The sequence below is a fragment of the Bactrocera neohumeralis genome, chromosome 4 (assembly GCF_024586455.1).
Source record: "Bactrocera neohumeralis isolate Rockhampton chromosome 4, APGP_CSIRO_Bneo_wtdbg2-racon-allhic-juicebox.fasta_v2, whole genome shotgun sequence".
In the NCBI taxonomy this organism is placed as follows: Eukaryota; Metazoa; Arthropoda; class Insecta; order Diptera; family Tephritidae; genus Bactrocera; species Bactrocera neohumeralis.
The window spans coordinates 82,026,386-82,052,999 of record NC_065921.1 but is presented as its reverse complement, the minus strand read 5'-3'; the positions used below and the strand labels follow the sequence as shown (position 1 = coordinate 82,052,999).

General features: G+C 37.2%; 3 protein-coding genes across 4 annotated transcripts; 1 reads left to right on the top strand and 2 right to left on the bottom strand.

Annotated features, from left to right (window-relative positions):
- Positions 1-847: 847 nt before the first annotated feature.
- On the bottom strand, positions 848-5,592 carry LOC126755573 (neurotrimin). The gene is made up of 6 exons (XM_050468227.1): positions 5,067-5,592; positions 2,019-2,501; positions 1,516-1,959; positions 1,368-1,448; positions 1,169-1,303; positions 848-1,100 (listed from the first exon to the last, which is right to left on the bottom strand). The coding sequence occupies exons 1-6, from the start codon at positions 5,242-5,244 to the stop codon at positions 889-891; spliced, it is 1,533 nt and encodes a 510-aa protein (XP_050324184.1). The 5' UTR covers positions 5,245-5,592; the 3' UTR covers positions 848-888.
- Positions 5,593-12,427: 6,835 nt separating this feature from the next.
- Positions 12,428-19,556, bottom strand: LOC126756218 (uncharacterized). Its single transcript, XM_050469114.1, has 4 exons — positions 19,468-19,556; positions 15,734-15,798; positions 15,285-15,668; positions 12,428-15,218 (listed from the first exon to the last, which is right to left on the bottom strand). The coding sequence occupies exons 2-4, from the start codon at positions 15,755-15,757 to the stop codon at positions 12,606-12,608; spliced, it is 3,021 nt and encodes a 1,006-aa protein (XP_050325071.1). The 5' UTR covers positions 15,758-15,798; positions 19,468-19,556; the 3' UTR covers positions 12,428-12,605.
- Positions 19,557-20,505: 949 nt separating this feature from the next.
- On the top strand, positions 20,506-22,419 carry LOC126755915 (activator of 90 kDa heat shock protein ATPase homolog 1). Of its 2 annotated transcripts, XR_007666527.1 has the most exons (5): positions 20,506-20,811; positions 20,889-21,522; positions 21,583-21,718; positions 21,789-22,260; positions 22,335-22,419. XR_007666527.1 is itself a non-coding variant. In XM_050468640.1 (4 exons), exons 1-4 carry the CDS (start codon positions 20,664-20,666, stop codon positions 21,930-21,932), a joined length of 1,062 nt encoding a protein of 353 aa, XP_050324597.1. In that variant the 5' UTR covers positions 20,506-20,663; the 3' UTR covers positions 21,933-22,419. The 2 variants fall into 2 exon arrangements, 1 of the variants encoding a protein (XP_050324597.1); XM_050468640.1 differs by having other exon boundaries at positions 21,789-22,419.
- The last annotated feature ends 4,195 nt before the right edge of the window (positions 22,420-26,614 follow it).

The following is a 26,614-nucleotide window of genomic DNA, read 5'->3' as shown; positions in this document are numbered from 1 at the left end:
TTATTATTTAATTATGTGAATTTTTAAATTATTTTTTATTTTTGTTGATTGAAATGTTTCATAGTTTTGTTACTATGTTAAATAGTTGTAATAATACCATAAATTTACAAAAATAAATTTAATTTCTGAAGCAGTTATCGATTTTCGAAACTATCGCTGACTTGCAAATCATCTTCAGTTCCCAGTCTTTGACAGTTGCCGGCTAAAATTCTTCCGCTGCGCTTAAAGTTTGTTAATTTCAAATAAATGTGAATTTTAATATATTAAAAAGTTACAACCAACAATATTATTCGTGTTTATAAAAAAGTGTGTGTAGTGTATTCGATTTATTTCCGAAGTGCATTAATTTAGTTTGTGTGCAATGCGAATCACATGTGCAGATAATATGCGTATCAAATTAATGAACGCTATTATAGAAATTATTATATTTATTGAGCAAAATTCGTGTTTTAAGTGATATTTTGGTGTTTATGTGAATTTGTGCCAGTCTTAATGAAGAATGAAGCGCGAATATAAATATTCAAGAGCAGTTCTTGAGTGCCAACTTTTACTATACAAAAGGAATCTCTCATAGCCATTGCAAAGTAAATTACTAACCTGTGAATTCTAAAAAGTTTTTATTTTGGAAAATTGGCGCTTTTTGATATCATGACTGTTTGTAAACAAATGTGTATGCATAAGTATCTCCATGGCTTGAGATGGAAGTCATGTATGACGTGTCATCATCTGCACCAAAAACCGCCGTTCAATTTGGAATATTTTTAATGCGGTTGCAACAAAAAGGCCAATAAGGTATTTAAAATATTTGTTATTATTATATAGTGTAAAAATGTACAAATTTCACTGCTAATTGTAATATTACTATCTTTTATTTATTATTATAAAATATCATATCAATACATATTTTACATAAGCAAATGCCATGAAACCAGCTAAATTCATAAACTGCCATACTTTGGCCGCTGCCGAGGTAATAATTCTGCTTTCATAAATTTCATTCAAATGCACCGAGTCTTCCTCCGGCTGCTCCACACTTTCTAAAGACGACTGCTCCTCGTTGTTATCCAACTCCGATTCAGTGGAGTAATTTGGTAATTCAACTAAATGAATCAGAAATATAAAAATATATTTTATAATTATTTTTGTTTTTTAAGACTGCTTCTCTCACCTTCGCCACCCGTTGCAAATCTCACAATTTTACTGCTCTCACTCCAACCAAAGTGGTTGCGTGCGAATACTACCACCTCGTAGACACTTGCTGGTTGTAGACCATGTAAGGTGTATGTTGTTATGTGAATGGGACCTAAAAAAAGAAAATAAATCATATTTACATCTTCCACTTATTAATTTTCATAAAACTAAATTACCGGCAGATAGCTCTGATGGTATTGTCAAAATGGTCCAATCGGTTTTGAAATCAATGTCCAAAGTTTGTGGTGTAATGCTTGCTGCCACATTAAGTAAAAATAAATTGTATAAAAAGATGTCTTATGCTGTTAAATTGCATATTTTTACCTGATGGTATTTGTCGAAATTTTAACTTGAACTCCATTAACGCCGACAAGCTTTCTGTCTGCCATACAAGCACATGTGAGGTTGAACTCTGCACGCCTGGATTGATTTTGAAGACACACGGCATGGGACGCCCAGTCAAATCGATTGCCGCGCTCTTGAAACCCAATTTATTCTCGGCGCGACACTCATACAAACCGAGATCTGAGTCGCGCACATTTCGAATAGACAATGTATGCTTAATGACAGTGTTGTATTGTAGATTTGAAACATTCGGTTGCATTTCGAGCTCATAGCGACTTATTCGGGAATCGTAGGTCATCGGTACGCCATGGTGAAACCAGTTAACACTTGCGCGTGGCACCGCTTCGATCAGGCACTCCAAATCGCTGCGTATGCCGACTTTAGTGTAGATTATATTTCTTTCCAAACGCACCTCTGGTGGAACTAATAACGGTTTTTATATAATATATTTACAATCAGAAATCTTATACCCAACTACTCACATTGCACTTTCAAAAACATGCCCGCCACCGCAAGTTCACCTATGCTATTGTTGGCCACACACTCGATCGGCCCGGTTTGCGCACGCGAACCCACTTCGATTTGCATGCTCAAACGATTGCCGATCAACTGATTATCCACCAATTTGCCATTCCAACGCCAATACAATTTGGGCTGTGGCACGCCGCGAGCTTCACAGATCACTTGAAAAACCGCGCCGATTGGCAATTCGATAATACCTTCCGGTTCCGTCTTGACCGTCGGCGGATATTGTACTATTATGCTGTGCATTTTCTGCACTTCCGTGTCATTGTCGGTTTTCAATGCGCAACTGTAATCGCCGGTATCCATCGGTTGCAGCTGCGCAATTTGTAAACTACCGTTGGACCAAAGTCGTATGCGATCGGGCGTTAATGTCTCATTGCTGTCGCGTGAATCGACAATTAATTGATCCTCTTTGTACCAACGCACATACTGAAACGAAACTAGTTCATAGAAATTATGAGTTTTAGGTGTCAGTCGGGTTTAACCTAAGTTTTTTGTGGAAATACAACCCTGTGCTAACTTTTTTTTACTAAATCCTATTATTTAGACTTATCATTTTCATTACACGCTTAAATTATATTGGGAGTTGTGTCTTCATGCTTCGCTTTCCTGCTTAACTTGGTAATTTGAACTAGTTTAGTTGGAATTTTAGGTACCCGACATCTAAAACCGAAACTAATAATATTGTGACAGACGAAATACATTATATGGAAAACATGGCTAAAAGAGAAGTTTTTCTTACTCATTTGAAAAACTAAAAACTGTCTTGTAGAGAGACAACTATAGAGCCACCTAGGCAAAATATCCACCAAAATCATTCGAATGAGCTGGAGCTCTCTTTGCATTTATCTAACAGTTGCATGACGATATTTAAGCACCATATCCTTGACTTGATATTTTCAACAGTTGAAGAGATCGAAGGTCGTCCTAAAAGAGGCATGGCTTCAACGATTTTTCGACCGTCTTTGAAGGCTTTGTACCACTCGTAGGCTTGTATTTTTGATAAAGCCGAATCACCGTAAGCCTTTCCCAACTTTCGCAACAATTCCGCACAAATGAGCAGCTTCTTGGGGAGAAATGGACGTGTATAATTTGTAAGTCGATTTCTTGAAAGCTGAGGCTTTAGTTAATGTATATACATACAGACAGACGGATATGGCTAAATAGACTCAGCTTGTCCCGCTGATCATTAAATATATGGATGTCTTATGGGGTCTGTAAGGTTTCCTTCAAAGTGTGATAAACTTCGTGGCAAAATCAATAGACCCTATTTAGGGTATATAAAAATGAACAACGTTTGCTTGCAATGGAATCACGACTACGGAATCGTTGAAAATGTCGTATACGTGTTTTGGGGAGTCTACTGTATCACAAACACAAGTGCTTGAGTGGCACAAAGCAGTAAGTGAAGGTCGTGAAGTCATCGAAAACTTGCCTGATGTGTGTCCTATGGTATATCCTGCTTTAGAAGTCTCAACAACATTGCCCACCATCTATCTGTCTTATCTATACTAAGTTGCAACCGATATCGTTTTACTCGGCGAATGGTTTCTCAAAAAAAATCTATTCTAATTAGCAACTTTTACTCCATGAATCGTTTGTTCCAAACAACAATGTTTTTTTAATAGTAGGAAATTTAGAAACTCAATATATTTGTGGCATCAAAATTTTAAAAAACTAGAAAATTACTTCCAAGACGACTTAAGGGGGTATTCTACTCGAAAAACTAAAAAAAATATTAATAATTCGTTAGTTTAAATATTCAAAAATATTTGCCTAAAAGAGTTAAAAAAAAATCAAATTGGTTCCAAAGTTATAACCGTTTATGGAAACTGAACCGGTTCAACAGATGACTGCAACAAGAGGCGTTTTAAGGGATTGCATGGGGTTCCGGGTTTTAAAAAAATCGATTTTTTGTGGTCTCATGAACATTTACAGCCTCTCTATAAGATTGTCCTAAATTTTCAATTTGACCCGAGTAATAGTTTCGGAGATACAGCCTTTAGAACTTGTGCGCTCGAAGCTAGCTAGGCTAAGTGCGCAGTCTTTAAGCGCGTTTTTCTCGAAACTGTGTTTTTGAAGTCGATCTTCATGAAATTTTACACAGGTCTTTGAGATACAATTCTTAAAGACTTGGACAAAGGATTTTTTTCGATTACAATTATTTGAAAAAAAGATGTCGCAAAATATACACTGAATTTTAATTTTTTTTTATTTTTTAAATGTCTGCCAAAAATCCAATTTTCATTTTTTTCCTTCGTTCAAGTTCCAAGTTAAACTAACTACTACTTTAACTAAAATGATCTTGTAAGGAGTTATCCTGTCAACACGGGCGCATCTTTTTTCCGAGGGGTCACCGAAAATTTTATTTAAATTCAGAGTATTTTTTCAAAAAAAAAAAAAAAAAAAAAAATTTTGAAAAAGGCGAGGAAACCCATGTAAACCCTCCAAACTCCAAACGGGTTTTTCTCAAAAGTTCTTTGATGCGGTCGCCATGATATCTCAAGTTCTAATCAGCCGATTTACTTCATATTGAGTATGATCTTTAATGATTTCTCACATAAAGCAACAAAAATTAAAAATTGACCATTTTTAATATTTTTGAAAAACCGACAATTATTTTTGAGTAGCCACCATTTTATGACATTTTTTTTTTAGTTTTGCAGTTTCTTGAGTTAGCAACTTTCGCATTAATCAAGAATGAGTCATTGTTTTGATTTTTAGTTGACCACAAAGGTAGAAATCATGATCTCGAGGGCACGGCGTATTTTTCCTCTACTTCAAGGACGCATAATTCAATAAATTTTTTTAAAATTAATTATAAAAAAAAATAGCTGATAAAAAATGCTTTATAAAGATATCAAATGCTTATTTTTATCAGCTGCCAAGAAACACTCGAAATTCGGGTCTCTAGACTAGAACGCTCCCTTAAAGCTCTCGGTCCCTTCTTTTTAGTTTAATATCGAGGCTTTCCCTACAAATTTTGCACCAAGCAGAATACGTACAATGATTATCACAAGCTAATAAAACGGTGTCATTTTCCAGAAATCTTCTCGCCAAATCGTCACGTTTCAACTCAGCAGGTTCTACAGCATTATCCAAGCTCGTCAAAGCTGAACTCGCCACCACAAAGAAAACCGCAAATGTGATAAGGTGGATTGTGGTTGAAATCGCTGGTGCCATTGTAGATTTACTTGATTTTTTTAGTTAATTTTTTTAAGTTACTTGTGATACTTTTTCTAGTTTTGGTTTTGATTTCATATACTTATGGCTTAACACTTTTTAGGCACTTAAATAGCAAAGCTATTATTAATTTTTATTTCAATATTTTTTTCACTTATTTACTTAATTTTTTATGCTTTTTTTCTTAAATAATCCGAATATATTTTCTTTCAACTTTCAATTTTCTCACTGCACTTTATATTTTCTAAGCAAGTATTGGCGTCTTGCGATCAATTAGCGCTTCCGAAATTGCATTTTCGCCAGCGTTACGCATCGTCCGAGTGTTTGTCGCGTACTGAGCGCCTCTGGCATGCCAAAAAGTGTCTTAACTTCGTGCTCTCGAGCACTGTAAGCGCCGCTTTGTTGCCCACTTTAGTGATCATACCCCAGCGTTGTTGATCGCTGTTCTTTCTAAGAGCGAGCTGGACAAATTGCGAACGAATGACGTCGTTCGCTTCCGTTTCTGCTGCCTTCCGCTTCTTTTCTTGTTCACTATTTTTGTATTTCTTCGATTGCCAAACAAATGCAGAGACACTTCAGCTTCACTGGAGGAATGCATAAAATGCGCTCGACTGACATACACTCGTTAATTATAGTAGTGTATATGTGTTTACAAGTCCAAATTTTCGGCGACTTTGTTAAGACCCACAAACGTGCTGCCGCCACATAACTAGAGATAATCATTAGAAGAAAGTCATGGGAAGATTGCGCATCGTAGCTGCATTTTGCTCTGTGAAGTCGAGTGAAAGAAACATTATTCTCAATTCTGAATGGACAAAAGATCGCGGCACACACATATAAACGCGCGCGTGTTTGTGTGTGTTTGTTTTCATATGTAAACGACTTTGTAAGGTGACAATTTAGCGGGCGGTGTGTCGTTTAATTCAAAAGCGATTATTCAATGGCGAACGGAAATTGAGAAAGATGAGCGTTTGCCTTAAAAGCGGGATTAAGTGACAGCGGGAGACTGCAGTTTAGGCATAAATTTGAAAAGTAAGACTAAGAAAAAGTATAAAAATTTTACCGGAGCTGCCAATTAACGGCATCAAAGTTACTATCATGGCGGAGATGGAGAAGTCCGGATGTTGTAAGCTCAACAACTGACAGAAAACACTTAAAGTACCGTTATATGTATTTGTAAATGCGAAGTCGTTTCTTTCTAACCCGAAAATAGAAGATTTCAGCGACCGTGCCAATTGGAGATTCCAGTTGCCAGGTCTTTCTTCACCTGGTGTTTTCTAAAGAGTGAAGGTATTCCTCTTCTTCTCCTTCTCCACCAGGTCTTTCAAACGGAGTGGAGGTCTTCCTCTTGCTCTGCTTCCCTCGGCAGGTACTGCGTCGAATACTCTCAGAGCTGGAGTATTTTAATCCATTCGGACGACATGAACTAGCCAGCGTAGCCGTCGTCTCTTAATTCGCTGAATTATGACAATGTCGTATATCTCGTAAAGATCATCGCTCCATTGACTGCGGTATTCGGCGTTGCCAATGCGCAAAGGACCATAAATCTTCCGCAGAACCTTTATCTCCAAAACTCGTAACGCTGACTCATCAGCTGTTATCATCGTCCATGCCTCTGCACCATGCAGCAGGACGGGGAAGTTGAGTGACTTGTAGAGTTTGGTCTTTGTTCGTCGAGAGAGGACTTTACTTCTCAATTTCCTACTCAGTCCAAAGTAGCACCTGTTGGCAAAAGTTATTTTGCGTTCTATTTCGAAGCTAACGTTGTTTTTGGTGGTAATGCTAGTTCGAAGGTTGACGAAATTATCTACGACTTTACGACTACGAAGTTATGACTGTCAACAGTGGGAACCAAGTCGCGAGTGCGACGTCTGTTTGTTTTGATGACAGAAGATATTTCGTCTTGCCCTCGTTCACTACCAGACGCATTTGCTTCGCTTCCTTATCCAGTCTGGAGAAAGCAGAACTAACGGCGCGGTTGCTGAGCTCAATGATATAAATATCATCGACGTACGCCAGTAGCTGTATACTCTTATAGAAGGTTGTAGAAGTCGCACGATAGGAAGCCGCCTTGACTGAAACCTCTTTTGGTATCGAACGTCTCGAATAGGTCCTTCCCTATCCTAACGGAGCTTTTGGTATTGCTCACCGTAAGTTTACACAGCCGTATTCATTTTGCGAGGATACCAAATTCAGGCATAGCGGCATAAAGGCAGCTGCTTTTCGTGCTGTCAAAAGCAGCTTTGAAATCGACGAAGAGTTGTCGATCCTCTTTTCACTAGTCTTTTCCAAGGTTTGGTTGTTGATTTTCCAGTTATTACTTCAATCATTATCTTAAAAAATAGGTATACTCGTCTTAGATACGAGGGTTGTGTGAAACTTCAAGTCGATCGGTCCAGCCAACAAACTACTGTATACTTACTGACTGCAATTAAATACAGCGCAGCCTCCTACAGAGTGGTAGGAGTAGGGCAGCGATATTAGCCTTGAGTTCGCTGACTGTGCGCTCAATACTAGTGAATGGATGTCTAAACTTGTTATCTCTACCATGGAGCTATTTTTCCATTAGACTGGTTTGGATGCCTGAACACAGCGGTGTTGCAGTAAAGCTGATGAGCTTGCTTGGACAGGTACTTCATTCTCTATAGCTACGGAATGGAAAAGTGTGAAGTTCCGTAGGCTCAGCCAGCGTTGGTCATTTGCCAGCAGCTGTGCAGTCGCAAGGGCCACCTTTCAATAGTTGTAGGGGTTCTACCTTGACATTGTCCGTTAGGGATGTATACAGTAAGATTTTTACCGGATGTCAGCAGCATCAGTTGTTTAGAAAAAGATGATGAGAAGAAACATTTTATGATAATTAAGTACACCTTATTACTTTCTCAGAGGAAATTGGTACATCACAGACCACAATCGATATTGAGGTCACAACAAAACCTGTATGTCGGATATGAAAGCTTTGCCTCACTTTTACTACTTCTTCTACTATCAAACTTACTTCCAAAACTAGAAATTGAATAATACTCAAATACAAATAAATACACAACTAATTTTCCAAATCAAATATTTGACAACAACAACAACAGCGAAAAGTGCACGACTCGAACAACACCCCAAACATTGACAAGGCGAGCGCTGTGATGGCTCAAGTTAAATTTAATGAAGTAATTGGTCATAAATTGAATTGAATTTAAACGATGATACCACAAAGTGTGTAGCCAAAAGATGAGCATCATCATCGGTCACGCCAATCGCCGACGGCGGCGGCTAAGCATGTTGACAAGAATACTTAATTAAACTTGCAACGCACGTACATACAACGCACTCAAGTGCATGTGTGTGAGCATGGCATTAATTCGATTGATATATCGACATGTGGGGAATGTGTGGCCCAGTTTGTGTGTGTGTGAGCGTGTCTGTCCACTCTTAAGAATGAACTATTGAAAAATAATTAAAGACTTTGCGACATCGCGACAGATGGTGTAACGTGAAAGACGCGTAATGTTGCTGACCTTTCCACATAACTGTCAAAGCACGAATTACTAGCTGTAAATTACAGTGTTGTTGTTAGTGTATTATGGAAAGAAAATGCATGGAATTTTCAATTAAAAATAGAATGTTAAAAAATGGGAAGAAAGACCCCGCTGGAGGAGAGGGTCGGTGAGCTTTTTTACGGATGAATAAAAGCTTTCGGGGGGATTTGATGGAAGAGTTCACTGTCGGCAACTTTCCATCAGTTTTAGGCTTCCTGACCACTGCAGCGTTTTCCAAACGTAGGTGGCTCCTATGAAGGTATAAAAAGATCTACTGCTTCTGAGCACAGCCTCCTTCAGAGTGGTTACTATTCAATCTGATAGTAGGGCAGCGATAGTAGCCTTAAGTTTGGTGACTGTGCGCTCAATACTAGTGAAAGGATATCTAAACTCCTTATCTCTACCACCGAGCTACTTTACGTTTAGACTGGTTTGGATTTAGCCACACCGCTATTGCAGGAAACTGTAAGGCTGAAGAGCTTGCTTGTTCAGGTACTTCAGTCTCAATAACTGCGGAATGAAAAACGTAGGCTCCATAGGCTTCTTGTGGGTCACTTCTAGACTGTTGGGTTTTAGACCAGCTCAGCAAGCATTGGTCAACTACCAGCAGCTGCGCAGTCGCAAGGTCCTTTTGGCCCAGGGTAAATCGCAAAAGGTCGAGTCCTCCTTGAGTGTCCCCCTTTTGCTAGATCAAGGCAAAAACACTTCGAATGAAAATAGAATTAAAACATCTAAGCAGATTTGTGATAGGTTTTGGCTGCTTTGTCGATAGCAAATATCCAACTACAGAATTATTTTCGTCTGGCTTCACAAAGGACTGAACATAAAAGTCTAAGTGTGATCTCAATGCCATGCTGAGGGATCAGCTATCTAACCTAACCAACCTACTTAATTGATTACAGAGTTATAGACCATTAGACAGACCGGTCAGTTGCTATATGAACCCGTTCAGAATACAGCTGAACTTACTTAGTCAAAATATACCAATTTTCACGAGCAAAACTTATCGAAAGTACTCTCCAAATAGGGATGGAACATCAATAATAGACATAAAGGCCGTATTTTAGTTCATAAATGTGACTGCTTGTCTTATTTTAGGTTGTTTGGTTCGAGGTAAAAGTCTGCGTCTTCGATTAGGAGCTTGGTTATTCATACTTAACTTTAACTAAATCCTATTTTTGAAAGGTAATATTCGCTGTGAGTGCCAAAAATGGCCGTGTATAACCCTATATTTGCTTACTCGTCCATTTCACTCAATAAAAGATCTTAGTTGTAGTTCTTAACCGGCTTATGAAATGCGATTCTGAAAAAATGTGACGCCTCGAAACAGTTGAATTATTTATTCAATATTTATTATATGCGTGGTCGGGGAAATAATACGAGTAATACGTACATATAAATCTGTTTACTATATTGAAAAAGTTAATCTATTATGATTAACTGTATACATACATAGATCTACGAGTACGTATGTACATTGCATTGTATGTGATTATTCCGTTTTGGTTGACATTAAAATCAAGTAAATAACATCTTCAATATCATTTTTAATACAGTTATTCTGTGCGCTGTCTGTTTGTATAGATATATGCTCCTTTTGTCAGCCACTTATTGCTTTCTTCCACTTTGTCGCGCTTTCTTCCAGCCGAACACATTCAAATGCAAAAGAAAATAATAGTCTTTTATTTTCCAATTTGACAGACAATTCAATGTTAATTCTATTTTAGTACTTACTTACATAAATATATATCCATGAATAAGTATGTACGGGTATATATGTACTTACATGTATATGAAGCGAAGAATAGGAAGTTCGTGGCTTGGAATAAATATTTATGTGAGTGCTAAAAGAAATGCAGCAGAAGTTTGCTTGGTATATACATACATATTTCCATTTCTATACCTCAATAGGCATATTTGAGATTTATTAAAATTTTTATATGTCCAAAGTAGATCTCAGCAGCTCTTCGCAGTTTTGATATTGTTATCAGAAAGATATCAGATCACAAATAGCTTTAAACGTTGAATAAATACGGAGGCTTTATGTTACATTAAGTAAAGTTTTGAATCGAAATGCCTAGATTTATCTTAGTAACATAACCTCAATATTTTAAAATCAAGTGTCATTGTTGAAAATTCCTCAATCGATATTTCACGTTATCCGCCAATATACATACATATATACATAACAAATATGTCTGATATCTGTCCGTTATACCTATGGAAAGATATATGATTCATTTCGAGGTTCTTTTAAAGAAAAAAACACAGAAAGTTCAAATTTAATGAGGAATGTTTATCATTCGAAAGAACATTCTTTGGCATTTATTTTTTGAGGATTTTCTCTTTAAAATGCTGGCCGCGGCAACATTTCAGACGGACACCGAAGTGTTCTCTCAATAAATCCATTGATTGATGCGATGTGTGAGAAATTGCGCCATCTTGTTGAAACCAATTGTCGCCGAGATTACGAGCTTCAATGTCAGGCATTAAATAGTCGATTATATTGGCGGGATAACGGTCGCCATTGACGGTTACATTCTCACCGGCCTAATTTTTGAAGAAAACCATACCAAACCGTTGCCTTTTCTGGATAAAATGGTAGCTCTTGAATCTTTTCAGATTGGTCTTCGTCCCAAATGCGGCAATTTTGCTTGTTTACATACCCATTGAGCCAGAAATGGGCCTCACTGCTGAACTAAATTGGTTAGAAAACGTCGAAGAGCGAAACGTTGCCGCTTGGGAAGGTCGAGCGGCTTCAGTTCTCGACGTAAAATACGCCAAGTCGGGCCATTCGATAGTCCGAGTTACAGCGAACTGCGCCGAATCGATTCTTCGTGTACACTCTCAGCTACGGCTGCTATATTTTCTGTGCTGGTCGTGGTCTATTCGTCAAGATGAGCATTCACTACGACAGCAGAACGGCAACACTACCTCTGAGCTCGCTAACTGTGCGCTTAAATCTAGTCTAGGAGTGCCTATCCTTACTAGAAAACGTAGCGTAATCGCTGACAACTGCAAAGCCGACGAGCTAGCCAGAGGGTGTACTCTTGACCCGCTCATATTGGAATGAAACCGAGTTAGATCTCCATTGGCGTCTTGCATTCTAGCACTGAACCAATGGACCTCGCGTGCGCTAGTCGAAAACCATCTTCTATGCGACCGTTCTATTATTTTGGCCTAGGTTAGAACGCATGAGATTTGCTGAACTGCTTGCCTTGAGCAAAGTTCATCTTGCCGCATTCATAGGAGTTCTTATTGGACACTATCCAATAGGCATTCATGCGGTAAGGCTAAGCATCTTGGCGGACGATAGTTCTTAAAGTTGTATGGAGAATGGTGAGCTGGAAACATCTAGGCACTTTCGCTTCCATTGTCCAACCTTTGCACGACTGAGACTGAAACATCTCGGTAGTCTTAACCTCGGCAAACCAGAAGGTATAGCCGAAACTGACATTAGCCATCTCGAAATCATTGTGATAGGTTCAAAGTGCTTTGCCGACTTTAAAGCATCTGATAATCCAGTATATAACAGTGTACTAAGCTTTCCAAGTGAGATCCCTGTTAGGAGCGGTTAACCTAACCTGTTAACCTAACCTAAACTAGCCTTACTTGAGGGCAATTGAAAAAAATTCAGAGCAACTTCAACCAAATCATTTTATATATCTGTTTATAATTTAATATATTTAATGCTTAGCAATATTATTTACGTTCTAAAATTATTTGGACACTCCTACATAACTTAGGATCACACATATATATATAGCTAGTTATGTATATAATATAATACAATATTTAAACACTATACAAATTTTAGGATTAATAGCAATGTCAGACCAAACTTGACACATTACTCGCGTAGAAGCCCGCTGCCGGCAGCCTGCTGGTCTTGCCAGCGAGCGCACCAGCTTCGTCGTGACTGTAAGCGCTATAGGGTCCTAAGCCGTTATGAACTGCTGATGCTGTAACAATGCCAGTTTCGTTCAAACTCGCCGATTGTGTTGTTGTGAAACCAATGGGCACTGCTTCATTTTGTTCCTCCTCGTGAATTGGGCGCCGAACACGCGGCTCGCGTACTATATTCAGCGATTCGTCATAAACGCAATTTCCATTACAAATCGCTTCGGTACAAGCGCTGCAGCTCTTCGGCGTTGTACTTACGACTGCAGGCACCACAAAAGATTTAGCTTTGAGGCTACTCCTGACGGTGGGATCACGTATATAAGTATTCGCCAGCACTTGACCATTAAGCTTCTCTATACTTTTTACCGCATTAGCAACTTTGAACTTCGGCAAAGCATTCGTGTATGCCGTAGGCTCTTCGGTTGACGGTTTTGCTATTGAAGCGGCTGTCGTTACATTTGGTTGTGCAACCTTGCATTTGCGTTGTGACAAATCGTGAAAGTAGGCGTCTTTCGGCACATAACGTTCGGGCCAATAGTTTGTCTGGAAAACATAATTCTGCGAATCCGGTGAGTCTGTGGCGTGTGAAGGCGTTGAGCCATGAGTCGCCACACCGACTTTGTCCAAGACTTGTTGCGCATATAATGGCGCATTATTCGCACCGGTAAATTGTTGTAACGGTTGTTGCTGTACGCTTTCCAACGAATCCAAACAGTCTTCGCCCGGATGACTTTCCGTGTAGGAGGAATCCTGATAACGCGTCTCCTGCTCGTTGTATGTTGGTGTTGTGAATTCGCCAATTTGTGTTTGTAAGCGTTGCATTTCGTTAAAGTCTCGACCCTTCATTGCGAAGGCATGCGTGCTCACGCTCAAATTTTCAAGTGGCAAACCGACCTCTTTCAACATTGCCGCCTCTTTGCTTTCACATTCCGCCGAACGTTGCACCTGAAAGAGTTCATCTTTATAGCCCAGCTTATCCTCTTGTGTGTACTCTGATTCGTTGCGTGTCTTCGCCAACACCAAACTATCATCGGCTCTTTGATGACTTTTGCGCAATGCGCTTATCACATTCTGTATGACGCTGCCGCGCTTCTGTATGCTGTACAAGTACTCCAGCTGTCTTTCATTACCGTAGTTAGTAATCGGTTTATCTCTGTATTGTGTACGTTCGGCTGGTGATGCCATCGATGATGATGCTGTGGTTGTAGCTTCTTCTGTTGTCGCCGCAAAAGCTTTACGTTTCGCCGCGCCGTGTGGCGTACGGAAATTACAATTGTAGTCGGGGCTCGATATCGCACCAGTTTCGGAGCTCAACTGAGCCGGCGTGATATTCGATGCCTCACTATTCGATGGACTCAAATGCATATTTTGCACACGCGTGCTCAGTCCACCGTCATCGGCGTCTATTTCCAATGCTTCCGCTGTTGCTTTGGTCGTTGAGTTTGGTACTGCATGTGCGGGCACTGTCAAAAATGTACTCGTCTTCGCTAGTAAACTACCCAAACGTTTCGAGACATCATAAAACTCATTGTTTGACTCTTCGCTCAAATGATTTTGTAACTCAGTGGAGTGTGGACAGCACAGCACTTCATCCATACGGTCTTCAACAACTACTTCCGGTGCATTCGCATTCGCATCGAGCAGATCGTAGCTGCGCGAGTTCGCCAACTTGCCTTCCGACATGTCGACTTTCTCCAAAAACTCAAGACTTCGACAGCGTTTCAAGGTGTCGAACATTTCACGTGCCTCTCGTCCACGCGTCGTAACGTCCGCCGTTAAACGCAAGGGATCACCACGTTTCAAATAGTTCTCCAAATATAAACGTCGAGTTTGACATTCCACACGATCGGCGATCATCGTGCGCGTTAACTTCTCAATTTGATGATTTGTACGCGCCGCCAATGCTTGCACCTTATCGTCCAAATGTTCCTTGGCAGTGTGTACGTATTTACGCAAATGCCGCTTATTCGAATTGATCTTATCCTCGATATGCTTGAAGAACGGACCGCAGTAGCAGATATTACCGATACCGATCGGTCCCTTGCGTATATGCCCGGCCAGGTCCAAATAGTATTGTTCGCCGCGCTTCAGCGGCTCTTTGGGTAGTGTCTCCAGTTTTGGCGATGGAAATGCGCGCATATCGGGAAAGTAATGACAGCCATATGGCGACCAACTGACCTCATTCGCATGCGTTTTAGATGTGCAGGGCGCAGCTTTCGTCTTATCCTCTTCGCCCGTTGCCGGTTTGCCTTTCTTATTGCGTATGCGATGTGGATTGTCTAATATGTCCAATATTTTGCCGAAACCCTTACGTATTGCTATGTCGCGCGGGGTCTCGCCTTGCGAATTACGTATATTGATTTCACATTCGGCTTCCAGCAGTATGCGCGACAATTTGTGTCTACCCATGGCGCTGGTTATATGCAAGGGTGTGTCACCATTGAGATTCTTCTTGTTGACGTCGCAGAAGGCGGAGAGTAGAATGCGTGCGGCGCCGGCGTGTCCGTACCGACAGGCCGTGTGCAGCGCCGAGTCGCCATACTAGCAAACATAAAGCAAAATTAAAATTGAAAAGTGTCGAAATATCTCTAAAGCCTATGTTCTTACATAATTCTCAATATCCGGATTGGCGCCAGCCATTAGTAGCTCTCTGCAACTTTGATTATGTCCGTTTTGTGCCGCCAAATGTAAGGCGGTAAAACCGGCAAAGTTCTGTAAGCCCAGTGTTGCGTTTTGTATTGTGCCGCGACTTTGTTTTGTTGCCTCCTGCTTCTGCTTACTCTTCGGTGGCGGTTTCGTGTTGGGTTTGGGCGCGCAGAGCAACTTTACTGAGCGGCTGTAGCCGCGCGACGCCGCTTCATGCAGCGGTGTATTGCCTAATTTGGTCTCCTTGGCGGTGGGGTCTGCATTGCCAGCGAGTAGCGTCTGCAGCATTTCCTCGTTGCCATTGGCGGCAGCCTCGTGCAGACTGGTCCAGTCCTTGCCGCGGTCCTGTCAATGAAGGTAAAGTTCAATGTGTGAGCAGAGTTCTTACTTTTAGGTTTTCATACACTTACCTGACTAATCGTATTTGGTAGCATAGTAAACTATGGTCTCCAGCAGTTGTTATTTCATATGGTATCTGTAAGCATCAGAAATATTTGAAAAATTAAAGCACGGTTACTCTGGTGAAATTGAGCTAGTTTTATTTACTAGAATATACAAAGTTTCCCTGGTTGGAAAGTTCTATTCTTCAACCGGTAGGTGTAATACTTTCGTTTTATCCATGATAGAAAGCTCTTATGAATACCAAAAATCGAAGAGAGAGTGAGTAAGACATCGGTCGCCTTACACTGTTGTAGAAGAGCAATTTGAAAGAGGTGGGGCCTCTCACCAAAAGTGGTGTTATGGCTCTATAAAACCTTAGTTATGGTTTAGTTTTTTTTAGGGTCATTGTCTGGTGGAGAACGCTCAAAAGAAGGGTGAAGAGGGGAGGTTTAAGAGGGAGGGAAGGTGGTGGAATCTTCGATCAGGGCTCTCCATCAACTCTAGTTTCAGACTGCCAGCTCACTGTAGCGTCTTCGAAGCGCATGTGGCTGTCAACAAGGTAGTAGTAGATGTACTGCCTCTAAATGTATTTTCTTCAGAAAGTTGTGCAATCACTATCATAGCTTTGAGCTCGCTGACTTTTTGCTCAAAACTTGCCAAGGTCACAGCGGAATCGCCGAAAATCGGAAGACCGATGCGCTACCTAAGAAGGCCACTATTTTTTCAATTTCATCCGAGTGGAAGCCAGAAACCATTTCGCCAATTTCATCCGATTGGAATCTAGTCGGTTTTTCGATGTCTTCTGTCGTTCTGGCGTTTGACCTTGGGACCTGAAATGAGCACGCAAAGTTCTGGGCGACTGTGAGATCCTTCTGGTCCTCCGAACTACTGGCTCTTAACAAAACCAATCTCGCCGCAACTCTATTGTTCCAACTAGATTCTGTCCAATTGGTTACCACGCATTGCGACCAAAGCTGTATGTAGAAAGGCATCATGGAATCAGCGTTTCACTTTCACTCTATTGCCCGACTTTTGCCAGATTGAGATTGGAATGTCTCGGTAGACACACCTTAGACGAACCTAGCGAATTTGCTGGGATTGTGATAAACTCAAAACGCTTCGTCGATCTAGGTGAATCTGGTGATCCACTTTTAGTAGTTTATCGATAACACAAAGGACGATTATCTGTCGTTGGGAGATTCCTTGAGAAAAACTGCCGGTTCTGCGACATGTAACTCCAGAACACCTGATTCTTGATTGCCCAGCAATTTGCAGAAACAGGCTCAAGGCCCTGGGTTCCATCTACGTGAACAGGGATCACATCATCTCAGTCGCGCCCAGCAGGAGTTGTTCAGGATGCTAGACCTTTGTGACCATATGTTATGGGGAGGGCACAATAGACCATAGGTCGCAGTGCAAAGCCTCAATTTTCTTGTCTATCTATCTTTCGATTTTGAACCAGCCCTACGACTTGAACTAACCTAGGGTTATTTTAATTTTTCAGTGAAATTTCAATTAAACTTATTTACATAAATTAGTTTTCAAATAATTAAAAATATTAATTTATATTTTAATTAATTATTTTTTGTTTGTTTTTTATTTATTTTTTTTTAATTTTTTTTGTTTTTTATTTTATTTTTTTTATTTTTGTAAAAATACAATAGCGGGATTATTTAAAAAAATACTAATTAAGAAAATAATTTCAATTTTGTTTAAAAATAGAGGAATTATTTTTCTAACTTTTAGAAAAATATTTTTTTAATATTTTTTATTGTTTATTTATTTATTTATGTTCTTGTAGTTTTTTTTTTTATTTTTTTTTTTAACTTATTTTTTATTTTTTTTTAATTCTTTTTATTTTTTATAATGTTGTGTTTTGATTATTTGAGCAATACTTTCGGCGATTAACTGCCAAATAATTTTATTTTAGTAAAAAAAATTGTTTTATAAAATTTTAATAAATAAAAAAGTGTATTTCCAGTTTGTCGTTTTAAAACAATATTTTATTATTAATATTTTCTGAATTTTTTTAAAACAACTTTTTTCACTTTTCTATTTTTGTATTTATAATTTCATTAAAAATAAAAATTTATTTTAATAACATTTTCTAAATTTTTTTAACAAAGGTTTTTTACTTATTTTTTTTATTATTATTAATGCGATTATTTTTCAAGTAAATTTACATTTATTTTAAAAAAATATTTTCAGTAAAATTAAGTTAAAAAACAGCGGAAATATTATCCAGTTTTTTTTTAACTATTTTACCATAATATATTTTTTTTTATTTATGTATTTTGTATATGATTTTAGTTTTTTCATTTTTTTTTAATTTTTGTTTTTATTTTTTATAAAAAACTTGTTTAGAGTTAATATAATATTAAAACAAAATTTTCAGTTTGTATTAAAAAATTAAGAAAATGTGCTTTTAATTTAAAAAACAATATTTTTAAAAAATTCTTTTGAATTTTTTTTTTTTAATTTTGTTGTGTTTTTATTATTTAAGCAATACTTTCAGCGATCAACTGAAAAGTAAGTATGTACATTGTAATAAAAATAAAATAACGGGATTTGTTAAGAAGAATATTTTCCCACTTTTTTGTGACAGTGACTCCTTATTTTTTTATTTTCTCCTAATTTTTATTAATTATTTTTTTATTACTTTCTGCGATTGACTATATTTTTTTTCATTTTGTTTTTATTTATGCATATTTTTACATACATACATACATACATACATACATAGATATTTGCTTGTGTAATCATCGTCTAATAATACTCATATTTTTTCAAAACAAAATTAGACACACCAAATTGCCTCATGTCGCCGTAGCTATCGCACTTTTTTTTAATATTTTCATTCATCGTTTTATTGTTTTGATTCGGTATTATAACTTTTTCATTAAGCCTCACCACACCGTGCTTGCATATCAAGCAACATTAAGCGAATATCAAATGCACATATAAGTACATACATACATAAATGTAAAGCAAATATGTTCACGCATATTTCACTCTGCGCCTGCGTAAAACGAAGTTCGACACGAACAATATCGCAAGATTAGTTACCACCAATGCCATTGGCCTTCATTAACTGTTTACTTGAGATATTTTCACAACACTTGGCCACTAAAAAAAGAGCCTCCATATGCTTGCGCATTTATCGTACACCTCTTTCGTTGAAATGCAGTTAGTAAAATGTTTATATGTACTACATATACATACATACATACATATATGTATATAATCCAAAATGTTAACTGTCTTTTTAATAATTTATACATTTTCCATGTAAATTTGCAGTTTATGTATGCAGATTTACATTCCAATTGGCGAATATTGTATAAAAATCGCATAAAATTCTATGTATGTATGTATATGTTTGTGTGTGTTTGTGCGCTAGTATGTAGGCTATTGATTCCCACTGGTGTCTTAAGCCTACGAACTGCGCATACAAAAACACTTGCACACACACATGCACTCACGCTCACCGACGTAGTCGTATGTGTTTCAAGCCACACACCACACTTTTGCGCTGCATTTAAACAAAATCACTGAATATTTTTCCAAAAATTGTCATTTTCATTAGATTTTTATTATGCGGCGTTGCATCAATTTCACTATGCGAAAGTTGTTTGGCGTTATCAAAAGCGCAGGCGTAAAGCTGTGCCATAAAATTCCAATGCTTAATTTGTAATATTTTCATAGGCTGGTATTTACACACACAGACACATACACTAGTATACGCATATACAGACACACTTACGCACTACTCCAGTATAATAAATATTTGTGTCTACGAGCGCGAAAACGGCAATAAGCTACTTCTAACACCGTTCACCACATTCATTTCGTTCAAAGTCTTCGCGTTAACTGTTCGCAGCCGTGAAGGAAATTACTCAAATGCATAGCTGTTGGCCAAAAACCGGTTTAAAGCAAACTCAAACTTGGCTTAGAGCGCGTTCGCGACGCTAAAAAAACATATGGGCTTAGTTGGCATGCAGTAGGCGCGGAGTTTCGTTGCGCGTTGGCAACGCTGTTCAAAATAATTTAAATTTTTTATATAGCAGATAATATTTTGAACTGTTTTTTGCAAGTTTGAACATGTCTGTGCAAGTTTGAACATGGTTTTGCAAGTTTGAACATGTTTTTCAAGTTTTGACATGTTTTTTCAAGTTTGAACATTTTTTTTATAATAATAATTTTCAATCAAAAATCTCAAGTCAAAATATCATTTTTTTAAATCAGAGATAAGTTAAGAGTCCAGTTGGAATATTTGATAGTTTATTAAGGTATTTTCTGATATTAGAAATAAATATGGGTTACTACCCGAGATTATTAGATTATTAAAGTCCCGTCATAAAATTAATTTTCAATTTATAGTCACAAATTCAGTCCCAATTAGCTAACCACCATACTTTAAAAACCAATTAGCATTGATAGATCACAAAGTGCACATTTTCCATTCCATTTCAATCCTTAGGGATCTACTTATTGTATCTGTATATTTCCAATAAGACCAACTTGTATCCAACATACAGAAATATTATATTACTTTTATTATAATAATAATGGTAAATAATGTTACTTATTATTTAATTTTAAGTAATTTTGAAAATTCACTTACATTATGTAATATTTTAATACTAAATTATATAAAACTAAGCTGTATAATATTCGGTCTGCTATCAAGTTTCCCCAAGAAACGAATACGAATATTCGTTTCTAAAATTCTTTTCGTTTCCAATGCATCCGGTAACACCAATCAGCTGTCAGTTTTTACGCGAATATTCTCGATTTTCATTTTGTCTGTCAACAGCCACACGGAACGTGATTTAATAGAAAATTGCTCTGCCTCTTAATTTTGCTGAACCAACTGCTCGGAGAAATTTTTTAACGTTATACTGAACAAATATTTAGTGTTTAACTAATTTAGTAAATTATTTAGTAAAAAATAAAAAAATGGCAAAGTGGGGTGAAGGTGATCCACGTTGGATTGTTGAAGAACGTCCGGACGCAACGAATGTCAACAATTGGCATTGGACGGAAAAAAACGCTACACCTTGGTCCAAGGACCGTTTAGCACAATTATTTAAAGGACTTAAGATTGGTAAATATTTTGCAAAAGCACTTTCATTCAAAAACGTATTGCGAAAATATTTGAAAATTACTAATTGCATGTTGCAGAAAAGGATGGCATCGAATGTATTGTAGATAATGTTGACGATTGTACTGGTGAAGCTACAGTTAACAATCGTAAAGGGAAACTAATATTCTTCTATGAATGGAAATTGATACTTAAATGGACTGGAAAATTATTGAATAATAGCAATTTAGAGCATAAAGGTAAAATAACTATACCGAATTTGTCCGAAGAAAACGATTTAGATGACATAGAGATAACCATTACCATTGACGAGTCCAACGATGAATCGGAAAATCTGAAACAGTTCATGTATAATAATGGACGAGATGTTGTACGGAAACAGATAGCATTGTATATCAAGGAATTGAAAGAGGAATATTCCAAAAATTTAATACTTCCGAAAAAGGGCGAAGAAAATACTGTAGTCTCGCCAAAGATTAAACAAGCCGGTTCCAGTATCGCAGCGGAAGCTAATTTATCGAATAGTGCAAATACAGTGAAAGCCAGTGATAAATCAGGGAATAATGTTGGCTGTAAGTTAGACGTAAGAACGTTAAGAATGGCTGTTGAGTTCAATTGTAGTGCGAACGATTTATATAATGCCTTGACAAAAGAGGATATGTTAACTGCTTTCACCCGTGCACCAGTTAAAGTGTTGCCAACGCGCGGTGGAGAGTAAGTGTTATGTTAATAATGTATGTGTGAATTTATTTGTTACATATATATAACTTGTAGATTCGTTTTGTATGGCGGTAATGTGCTAGGTAAGTTCGAAGAACTGGTACCAGAAAAGAAGATTCAACAAACTTGGCGACTTAAAAATTGGCCTTCAGGTCACTACTCGCAGGTTGTGATAGACTTGGAGGAAACGGTAAGTAATCTTGTTTTGAAATATTCGTTTTGTTCACTTGATAACAAAGTTTTCCCACTTTTATATGCAGAAAAACAACACCCAATTGAAGCTAACACAAACAGGCATTCCTGCGTCCGAATATGATGCTATGACCACAAACTGGCACCGATACTACTGGGAGAGCATGAAACAAACGTTTGGCTTCGGCTTATCTATATCGGGTTTATGGTAAAACTAGTTAGTTGTGTTAGGCGTTGCGTAGTAAAATAAAATATCATGTAAACAAAAACCTCATTGCCCATAGACGTCATATATATAGACTATGTATATTGAATGAGCAACAAAAACAAACAAACACAACAAAGAGCTGCACTTTATAGGTTATTTAATTATTTTCCGTTTAGAATTTATTTATATACGCTTTAAGAACAGCCAAGTTTCGCGTGCGCTTGGTGATGGCTTCAACTAATTACAGCTGATCGTCTCTTTTTCCTACGCAAAATATAAAACAACAATGAGGAAAATTGCTTAATCTTTGGATAAAAAAAAGTTAGAACAAAGTAATGAAATCAATGTATATTTTAATTTGGGCACTTGTATTAAATATCTCGATTTTTTTTATTTTTCATTTTAGAAATTAGATTGTCGATGTAATTTCTTGAAAACAAAAAGTCGCAAATAAACGAAAGATCTGGCCACAGTTTGAAGGCAAATATTAATTGAGTTTGTATTTAATATTGGGTAGTCGAAAAAGTCTTTTCGTATTTTGTCAATAGATGAAGCCGTATATCTCCAGCGTTACCAATCATTATGTCATAGCATATGATGTTGGAAAGGTGAGATTTTAAGCTTCATTTAACCAAAAAAAAAAAATGAAATTGGAGGAATTTGAAAAAAAGTTAAAGCTGTTCAAAAATGAGTGAAAATAATGGGTGGGGTTGACGTCATGATTATTGTCGAAAATAAACGAAAATTTGCTAAAAACGCGCCGTCAGGAAAGACGTATCGATCGCTCCCACAATGTTCGGCTCTTTGTAACGGGAACGGATCCGAATTTTTAAAGGACCGAAGACTGTTGTTGTTGTAGCGACAGAAAACACACCTGAAATAATTTCGAGGAAGACGGTCAAATTGACAGTCGTTGGCCGGATAAAAATTCGGGTCTGTTTCGATTACTTAGACCCGACTGTGGTGGGAACGACTGTCAACTGTGCTGTTTCCTGCCGTCACAACAATAAAAACAACGATATCTTTAGTGCAAATTTGTAGCTTTAAAAGTGCTGAGCTTTTGAAGTTGTTATAGCTGTTATAATTGTTGTTGCCATAGCAAAAAATATATCCCACAAAGTTATGTCGAGCTTAAATATAAATAATTTCGAACGCTGCCACGACAGTTCGGTGCTACAAAACCAAACCGAAACCCGTTTTTGATGTTGTTGTAGCGGCAGAATTCTACCGCACCGAATTCTGTTTTGTAACGGTTCAAGTATTGCCGTATTTACCGCGTGGTTTACTTGTAGTGCAAGAAATTTCTGAGTGAATATGATTTTCGAATTCAAAAACGGCAGATTTTACTGTGGCACTGTGTGTTGTGTACTTATATTGAATAACAGAAAACTATAATTGTTATTAAAAAATAAAAAACAAAATTGAAAACTAAATTTACAACTGTAATTTAAAAAATAAAATACATTATTGAAAAAAAAATATAATATTAATTTAAAAAATAAAATACATTATTGAAAAAAAAATTTACAACTGTAATTTAAAAAATAAAATACATTATGGAAAAAAATATATATAATATTAATTTAAAAAATAAACACCGTTCCGTTAATCAACTGTCGGTATGGCAACATTTTCGTAAATTCAAATACTGCGCCTTTACACCGTCTAACATTGTAAACAGCCTAAATGTATACTACCCAATAGTCCGCTGCTCAATACATAACAACTACAGCAACATTGGAGAAACAATGAGCGCTCACAACGTGTCATGCTGCCAGCTTGCTGCAGTTGTGTGTGTCTGTATTCATTCATTCATTCATTAAGTTAACATAACCACCATCCCAGCCATACACAAACACACACACACAGCCACAAACAAATGCTTTAAGATTTCGATGCCAGAGTGATGACAGAGCAACAGAATGCGAGAGAGCCAGAGCAACATCACAATAGATACATAGTGTGTGTTTGAAATTCCAATGGACACTCGCCACTAGTACACCCACCCGAAACGGTGGGCAACACAACACACACGCACACCCAAAAACGCGAATTAAGCCAGCACACAGCATCCTGATTTGATTTGAGAGCGGGAGCGAAAGCGCGACAGCAGCGAGAGCGTGTGCAATTGAAAGACTAAAGACTGATTACTTGCTCCGTTGGTGGTACACTTTCAGTCCCGGATGAGATTTGAAGCAATAAACTTGAGTTTTATAATAAGCGTATACATTTAGGCGTATCAACACTTACTTACTCACTTACCTATTTACTTATATCATATTAAGTGCATAAAATGTGATTTAAATAAATTAAGTAAAAAAAAAAATCAAATATAAAATAATTATTAGTGTATAATGAATAACTGTAATAAGCAGCATACATACACATGCGTGTATTGAAAGCGTTGCTGTGAAGTAAGTGAAAATTGTGTGTGTGGAAAAAAGTGTGTTTAGAAATTGCTCCGATTGTTGAGCATAAAAGGCAGAAAAATAAGGATACCCACAGCCAAGCCTGTGAGGCAGTTTAGTTGAATTAATGTCGCGGTGGTTGTGTGTGAGTGCCACTCACACACACGCACAGAGTGTTATGTTATGTATGGGCATATGTAGAGCTGTGCAACGGCGAGGATGTGGATTAGCAGCGGATTTGTGAACGGAAAATTGGAAAATGTAATTACAAAAATAAATGTTATGCTAAAATTTAATTAAACAAAGTGCAAGAATAAATATTTTCATAAATGTGCCAATGTGCGTGTGTGTGTGCCAAGGTGCGTGTATGTGTGTGTGGGTGGGGTGAAGTGGTTGAAAGTGTGAAAAAGTTGAAAATCCATTTAGCCAAAGCATACATTTATACAATTTTTTTATTTACACATGCATTTGTGTGTATGTGTGTGTTTGTGCGTTGCACTAGCACAGCATATTTTAAGCAGCAGCAACGCTATCAACTAATGCAAAGCATCTAGTTGGCTATTAGGGAGCGGCAACTGCTATGGGCAGCACAAGCAAAGTGTATGTGAATGCTAAACACACACATACATACATATGTACTTGTATATACATACATACCTATAAACATACATACATACGAACATATACTTCCATATATATGTATGTATAAACATATACATCAGTACATACCTACATAGGGACACGGAAACCTACACATCCACACTTGCAGTTGCTTTTAAGACGCCAGCATATGTGTACAGCGCTGTTGCTGTAGTTTTTATTGTTGTTCTTGCTGTTGAAGGGCTGCTGTTCCTGCTCCCGCTCCCAATGTGCTGCTGCCGTTGATGTGATGTTACACTCGTCGATAACAGGGAACATACGTACAGCTGTTATAAGCCAGTACACATATAGACACACACATGTACATATGTATATACATAAATACGTCTAAATTCATATATAAACATAAATGTATACATATTAGGGTGTGCGTTATTTCCCAAGTTAATTTTTATTTTTTGCAAACGTCAAAAAATAAAAAAAATTATCGAACATAAACAAGCACTTTATTATCAATTTAAAGCCTGACCAATCGTTTTAATTTTCCCTTTGACTTAACATGAAAATTTTTAATCTTTTGCATTGAGTCTTTTAACTTCAATCCAAGTATAACTACAATTTTGAAAAGTATATATTATAATATAAAATTGCATACTCTATAAAAAAGGTCTTAATGATTTTTTCTATAAAAACATTATTTTAAAAGTTATACGCTGTTAAAGTTATGCCTGCAATGTACTGAGCATTCATACGGTTGTCTTATGAACACTAAGTTGCGTATACGACATGGTGTACTATATGTGTGTGCAGTACACTTAATGTATAAACTTAACTGCGTATAACTGTCAAAGTTTTAATTTGTGTATGTAAAAAAATCAGTTAGACCTTTTTCGTAGAGTGCTAAATTTTGTAGTAGAATAAACGCTTTTTTGTTGTAGGTTGAACTATTTAATACAAAATGTTAAAAAAATTCATGTAAAATACATGGAAAGAGTAAAACGTTTTAGACACATTTTAAACCGATTTGGATGCACTTTAGATTAAAAAATAAATAAATAAATAAAAAAGTTAACTTCGGTGACACGGAAATGCATATACCTTTCAGAAATAAAAAGTTTTCCATACAAAAACTTGATTATGATTGTTCAGTTTGTATGGCAGCTATATGTTATAGTGGTTCGATCTTGAAAATTTCTTCAGATATTTTAGCATTCCCTTGGATAATAACTCATGCTGACTTTCGTGAAAATACTTCTTCAAATAAAAAAGTTTTTCATACAAGCACTTTATTCAAATCGTTCAGTTTGTATGGCAGGTATATGATATAGTGGTCCGATCTGGAAAATTTCTGCAGATATTTTAGCGTTGCCTTCGATAATAATCTATGCCAAATTTCGTGCAGATATCTCGTCAAATGAAAAAGTTTTCCATACAAGAACTTGATTCCGATGGTATAGATTGTATGGCAGCTATATGCTATAGTGATCCGATATCGATGATTCCAACAAATGATTAGCTTCTTTGGGAGAAAAGAACGTGTGCAAAATTTCAGATCGATATCTCAAAAAATGAGTGCCTAGTTGGACAGACTCAGCTCGTTAAGTTGGTCATTCATACATAGTATGTATGTATGTATATACCTTATGTGTCTTAAACGTTTTCTGCTGGGTGCTAAAAA

What these genes read in the sequence shown, in the direction of transcription:
- LOC126755915 (XM_050468640.1), top strand. Translation starts at nt 20,664, where the DNA reads ATGGCAAAGTGGGGTGAAGGTGATCCACGTTGGATTGTTGAAGAACGT. An exon ending in TTGCCAACGCGCGGTGGAGA is followed by an intron (nt 21,523 to 21,582) that starts GTAAGTGTTATG and finishes TATAACTTGTAG; the next exon opens with ATTCGTTTTGTATGGCGGTA. An exon ending in TGATAGACTTGGAGGAAACG is followed by an intron (nt 21,719 to 21,788) that starts GTAAGTAATCTT and finishes TTTTATATGCAG; the next exon opens with AAAAACAACACCCAATTGAA.
- LOC126755573 (XM_050468227.1), bottom strand. Translation starts at nt 5,244, where the DNA reads ATGGCACCAGCGATTTCAACCACAATCCACCTTATCACATTTGCGGTT. An exon ending in ATTTCGACAAATACCATCAG is followed by an intron (nt 1,449 to 1,515) that starts GTAAAAATATGC and finishes TTAATGTGGCAG; the next exon opens with CAAGCATTACACCACAAACT. An exon ending in ATTTGCAACGGGTGGCGAAG is followed by an intron (nt 1,101 to 1,168) that starts GTGAGAGAAGCA and finishes TGATTCATTTAG; the next exon opens with TTGAATTACCAAATTACTCC.
- LOC126756218 (XM_050469114.1), bottom strand. Translation starts at nt 15,757, where the DNA reads ATGCTACCAAATACGATTAGTCAG. An exon ending in TACCAAATACGATTAGTCAG is followed by an intron (nt 15,669 to 15,733) that starts GTAAGTGTATGA and finishes CTTCATTGACAG; the next exon opens with GACCGCGGCAAGGACTGGAC. An exon ending in ATCCGGATATTGAGAATTAT is followed by an intron (nt 15,219 to 15,284) that starts GTAAGAACATAG and finishes TATGTTTGCTAG; the next exon opens with TATGGCGACTCGGCGCTGCA.